The sequence below is a fragment of the Panthera pardus genome, unplaced genomic scaffold, assembly GCF_024362965.1.
Source record: "Panthera pardus isolate Hobbes unplaced genomic scaffold, ASM2436296v1 HiC_scaffold_4, whole genome shotgun sequence".
NCBI lineage: Eukaryota > Metazoa > Chordata > Mammalia > Carnivora > Felidae > Panthera > Panthera pardus.
Genome location: NW_026526969.1, coordinates 19,527,426 through 19,531,783, shown reverse-complemented (window position 1 = coordinate 19,531,783; position 4,358 = coordinate 19,527,426). Strand labels below are relative to the sequence as shown.

At 50.9% G+C, this 4,358-nt stretch overlaps 1 protein-coding gene across 5 annotated transcripts; it reads left to right on the top strand.

Annotated features, from left to right (window-relative positions):
- Positions 1 to 1,446: 1,446 nt before the first annotated feature.
- Positions 1,447 to 3,854, top strand: CUNH16orf90 (chromosome unknown C16orf90 homolog). 5 transcript variants are annotated; one of them, XM_019468414.2, is made up of 3 exons: positions 1,451 to 2,253; positions 2,767 to 3,117; positions 3,522 to 3,854. In XM_019468414.2, exons 1-3 carry the CDS (start codon positions 1,914 to 1,916, stop codon positions 3,677 to 3,679), a joined length of 849 nt encoding a protein of 282 aa, XP_019323959.2. In that variant the 5' UTR covers positions 1,451 to 1,913; the 3' UTR covers positions 3,680 to 3,854. The 5 variants fall into 5 exon arrangements, with proteins under 5 accessions (XP_019323958.2, XP_019323955.2, XP_019323959.2 ...); XM_019468415.2 differs by having other exon boundaries at positions 1,451 to 2,283; positions 3,381 to 3,638; XM_019468412.2 differs by having other exon boundaries at positions 1,454 to 2,283.
- The last annotated feature ends 504 nt before the right edge of the window (positions 3,855 to 4,358 follow it).

Below are 4,358 nucleotides of genomic sequence, written 5' to 3'. Positions count from 1 at the left end.
AGCCGCTTAACCGACTGAGCCACCCAGGCGCCTCATGAACTGTTCTATATCTTGATCGTGGTGCTAACTATATGACAGTAGGTGTTTATAAATACTTACAGAACTATGCACAAAAAAAGGTCAGTTTTACCATATCTAAAATTGTGTCTCAGTAAGCATGACTAAAATCAAAAAAGCTTTAAAAAAGCAAAACTAGAGTGCCTGAGTGGCCCAGTTAGTTAAGTGTCCGATTCGATTTCAGCTCAGGTCATGATCTCACGATTTGTAAGAACCTGCTTGGGATTCTCTCTCTCCTTCTCTCTCTGCCCCTCCCCCACTCTCGAAATAAAGAAATAACCTATTGTCAATTCTTTGGGGTATATACCTAGGAGCGGAATTACTGGGTTGTATGGCAATTCTATGTTTAACTTGTAGAGGAACTGCTAAACTGTTTTCCCACAGTGGTTGCACCATTTTACATCCCCACCAGCAGTGTAAGAAGGTTCTAACTTCTCCCACATTTTCATTGTCATTTTTTTTTTCTTCTAGCCATCCTCATGGGTAAGAAGTGGTATCTCACGATCATTTAAATTTATAATTCCCTAATGACTAATGATGTTCAACATCTTTTCATGTGCTTACTAACCATTTGTGTATCTTCTTCGGGAAAAATGTCCATTCAAGTTCTTCATCCATTTTCAGATTGGGTTTTTGTTGAGTTTTTAAGAGCTCTTTATATATTCTGGATACTGTGCTTATCAGAGATATAATTCATAAGGTTATCCCATTCTGTAGTCTTTTCACTTCTTGATAGTGTCTTTTGTAGCACACAAATTTTCAATTTTGACGAGGTCCAATTTATCTATTTTTTCTTTTGTTGCTTGTGCTTTTGTTATTATATCTAAGAAACCACTGCCAAATCCAGGGTCATGAAGGTTTACCCCTGTGTTTTGTTTAAATAGTTTTACAGTTTTAGCTCCTACAGGTAGGTCTTTGTTGTATTTTGAGGTAATGTTTGTAAATGATGTGAGGTAGGGGTCCAAGTCCATTCTTTGGGATCTGGCTGTCCAGTTGTCCCAGCACCATTGTTGAAGAGACTATTTTTCTCCTATTGAATAATCTTGGCACCCTTGTTGAAAATCAATTGACCAGAGATGCATAGGTTTATTTCTGGGCTCTCTTTTCTATTCTATTGGTTGGGACATCTATCACTTATGCCAGTTCCACACTCTGGATTACTGTAGGATTATAGTAAGTGTTGCAAACAGCGGTAAGGAATTTTCAAACTTTTTCTTTTTTGGAGAGTGTTGCTGTCTCAACCAGGTTAAACCTTCAGTCCATGAACAAGGATATATATATACATATATATATACACACATATATCCATACACACACACACACACACGTGTGTGTGTGTGTGTATGTTTCCCTTTTTTTCTAGCACTTTTGTAGTTTTCAGTATGTCTTCCACCTCCTTGGTTAAATTTATTCCTGTTTTATTTTTTCTTTGCTACTATGTAAAAATACAATTAATTTTGTGTGTTGATCTTGTGTCCTGTAACTAATGAGCTGAACTTTTTATCTCTAATGGTTTTATCCAAATAGGTTTTGTTTTTACATGTGACTTCATGTTTTCCCTATATGAGAACAGGTATCTGTGTATGAGAAGTTTAACTTTTGAAGAAACTGTCTCCCAAAGCAGTCATATCACTTTACATGCCCCCCAGCAGTGCACAGAGCCCCAGTTCCTCCACATCCGTCCTTACACTTGGTACGGCCCACATGATACCCCATCATCAACTTACAGGGCAATGGACGGTTAGAAAAATTAAGTGACTTTCGCAGCCACCCCAAACCACCTTCTCAGCAGGCTCAAAGCACTGGCTCAGATCTCACCAAGTCTGTGCCCTTAGAGCCTCATTTCCCACCCACGGATGAGCAAACTGACACCCCAAGAGGTCACTGAGGGAGTGACTCTCCGGCCTTCAAGACCTGAGTCTGTTTTGTGTGGCCTGTCCCAAACCAGAAGATCAGGGACCTCCTCTAGGATTCCACCCCCTTCCCTTGCCCTCCACCCACCCTTCCCCTACCCCGGGGCATCACGCTCTCCCAAACTTGGGGGTCCAGGAAGGCTGGGAGTGTTCCGTTTGACATCACAGAGCCGGTTGCCACGGGAGACGTGCAGACCCAGGCAGGGGAGAGCAGAGCCCTGCTGCACAGGAGGCCCAGCAGCTCCTCCCCCACCACGCTGGCCCTCCATGGAAGCCTTGGTCTGTGCGTTCTCTGAGCTGCGCATAAGAGAAGGTGCCAGGCTGCAGGGAGGAGTGGCAGGAGGAGAGATGCCCTCCTGTCCCGACCTGGGCCCAAAGCCACCGGAGTGGCCTCAGGGACATGCATGCTTGGGAGAGGGGAATGGCCAAGGGTCTAGGCTGTGTGATCCTGGACCCACTGTGCAATTTCTATGCTGACACCGGAATGCTCTTTCTAGGCTAGGGGGGCAAAAATGGGTGGTAGAAAGGGCTTGAAAATCCTGAAAAAAATCTTTGTGCCACGGTCTCGGATTTCTCAGACCTCCCTGTCGGATGGGAAAGGGAAGAGGAGTAACATATTGGGTGAGGGTTGGCAGGAGGCAGGGGACTGAGCCTGTTTGGCGGACAGGCAGGTCGAAGCTCGGCAAGCCACGGGTGGTGTCCATTACGCGAGCTGGCCTTAAAGCACGTGACTATGTTCTCCCCTCGTGGCTGCCGTGGCCTGCCAGCCACCACCCTCTTGCTCTTCCCTCTGCAGATGCAGTGAGCTGGGCCCGAGGACATCCCAGCCACCCCGACACGCCACCCAACATCTACGAGGGGGGCCTGGGGGCCCAGCAGCAGTGCCCTGGTGCCCAGGGAAGCAAGCCCAAGAACTTCCGGCTGCGCCACCTCCGGGGCCTGGGTCTCTACCTGCCGAGCCACATGCAGCCCGCCGGCCAGGGTGAGAGCCACTGGCTGGGCCAGCTCATGGCCAGGGGCTGCCTCCCACCGCCCGAGGGTATGGCTTGGCCCCTAGACCTGCCACACGGGACTCTGGGCCCAGGGGACAGCCACCGCTCAGTTCTTCTGGAAACTCAAGTGCCCGGGGACAGCCTGGAAAATCCAGGTGAGGCAGGGCTGGGACAGGAGGGTAAGACCCAGAGAAGGGTTTGTTGGGGACTCAGATGGACCCAGATGGGCCCTTCTTCACTCCCGAGGTTCCTGGGTTCCTGTCCCAGCTCTGCCTTCAATGAGGGACCTTGGACAACTTCGTCCCCACCACCCCACCCCCAACTTCAGTTTGCCTGTTTGTAAAATGAGGGGGCTGAGTTAGACAAGGGTCCTTCTGGCTTGAACCATCCATTTCCTTCTTTCTCCTCCCTTCCTTAGGGCTCTCTTTATGGAGAACTGCTCCTCCTTTCCTATTCTGAAGAATGCCAGGTTCGGGGTGGGGGGTGCGGTGGTCATAGGATGGGCTAGCAGCCTCCCTTCAGTCCCTCCGAGTGATTCCTCTCTGTCCACTTTCTTCAGCTTCCAGTTCCAGCGTGGACCCGGCCAAGGGTGCCCCCTCCCAGCCTGGTCCGCCAGAAGGCTCGGGGCTCAGGCCGAAGAGGTCCTGGGGGGCCTCAGAGGAGTCCACATGTCCCTTGTGCAAGAGAACCCGCTCTGGGGCTCTGGAGAGACCATAGGGATCTGATGGCAGGACTGGCTGTCCCAGCTCGGGACGGGAAAGGAAAGGATGGCTCAGGAGAGGGAGGCAGGTCCAGAGAGGAAGGGCGCAGCCCCCACCAGGAGTCACCCCACAGAGACACCCCAGCAGCTGCCCAGCACCAGAGCCTGGGCCTCAGGAAAACTCAAGGGGGGGGGGGGGAGGGAGGAGGAGGTCCCGAGGGAGGAACAGAAAAAAAATAGAAGCCCTTGCAGCCTGCTCCAACTCAGGTCAGCCACCTGTACCTGGGAGGCCAGGCTGATGGGAGACTTGGGCTCCCAAGAGGCTGAGAAGCCCACAGGTCTAATTTTAATAAAAGCCAAGGCCTGCACCTTCTTGTCCCTGGGTCGGTCTGTGGGGAGGTCAATGCACAGAGTCTCTCAGAGAAGTTGCCAGCTGCACTGAGAGCAAAGTTCTGGGTTGATGCCAGGGAGGATCCAAGGTGCTCCCACCCTTGGTTGAGGAGTGAACACCTTCTTCTGGGTGAGACTCCCAGAAGGCTTCCCGGATGGGCAAGGTCTCGACAGACCTAAACGCGAGGCGTGGGATTCTGGCCGAGGCAGCAGAGTACAAACGAAAGCAGGCCATGTGTAGGGAGCGTGCCAGGAAGAGAGCAAGCTCCCAACCTGGGCAGAGATGCTGGTCTGAACCCCACGCCG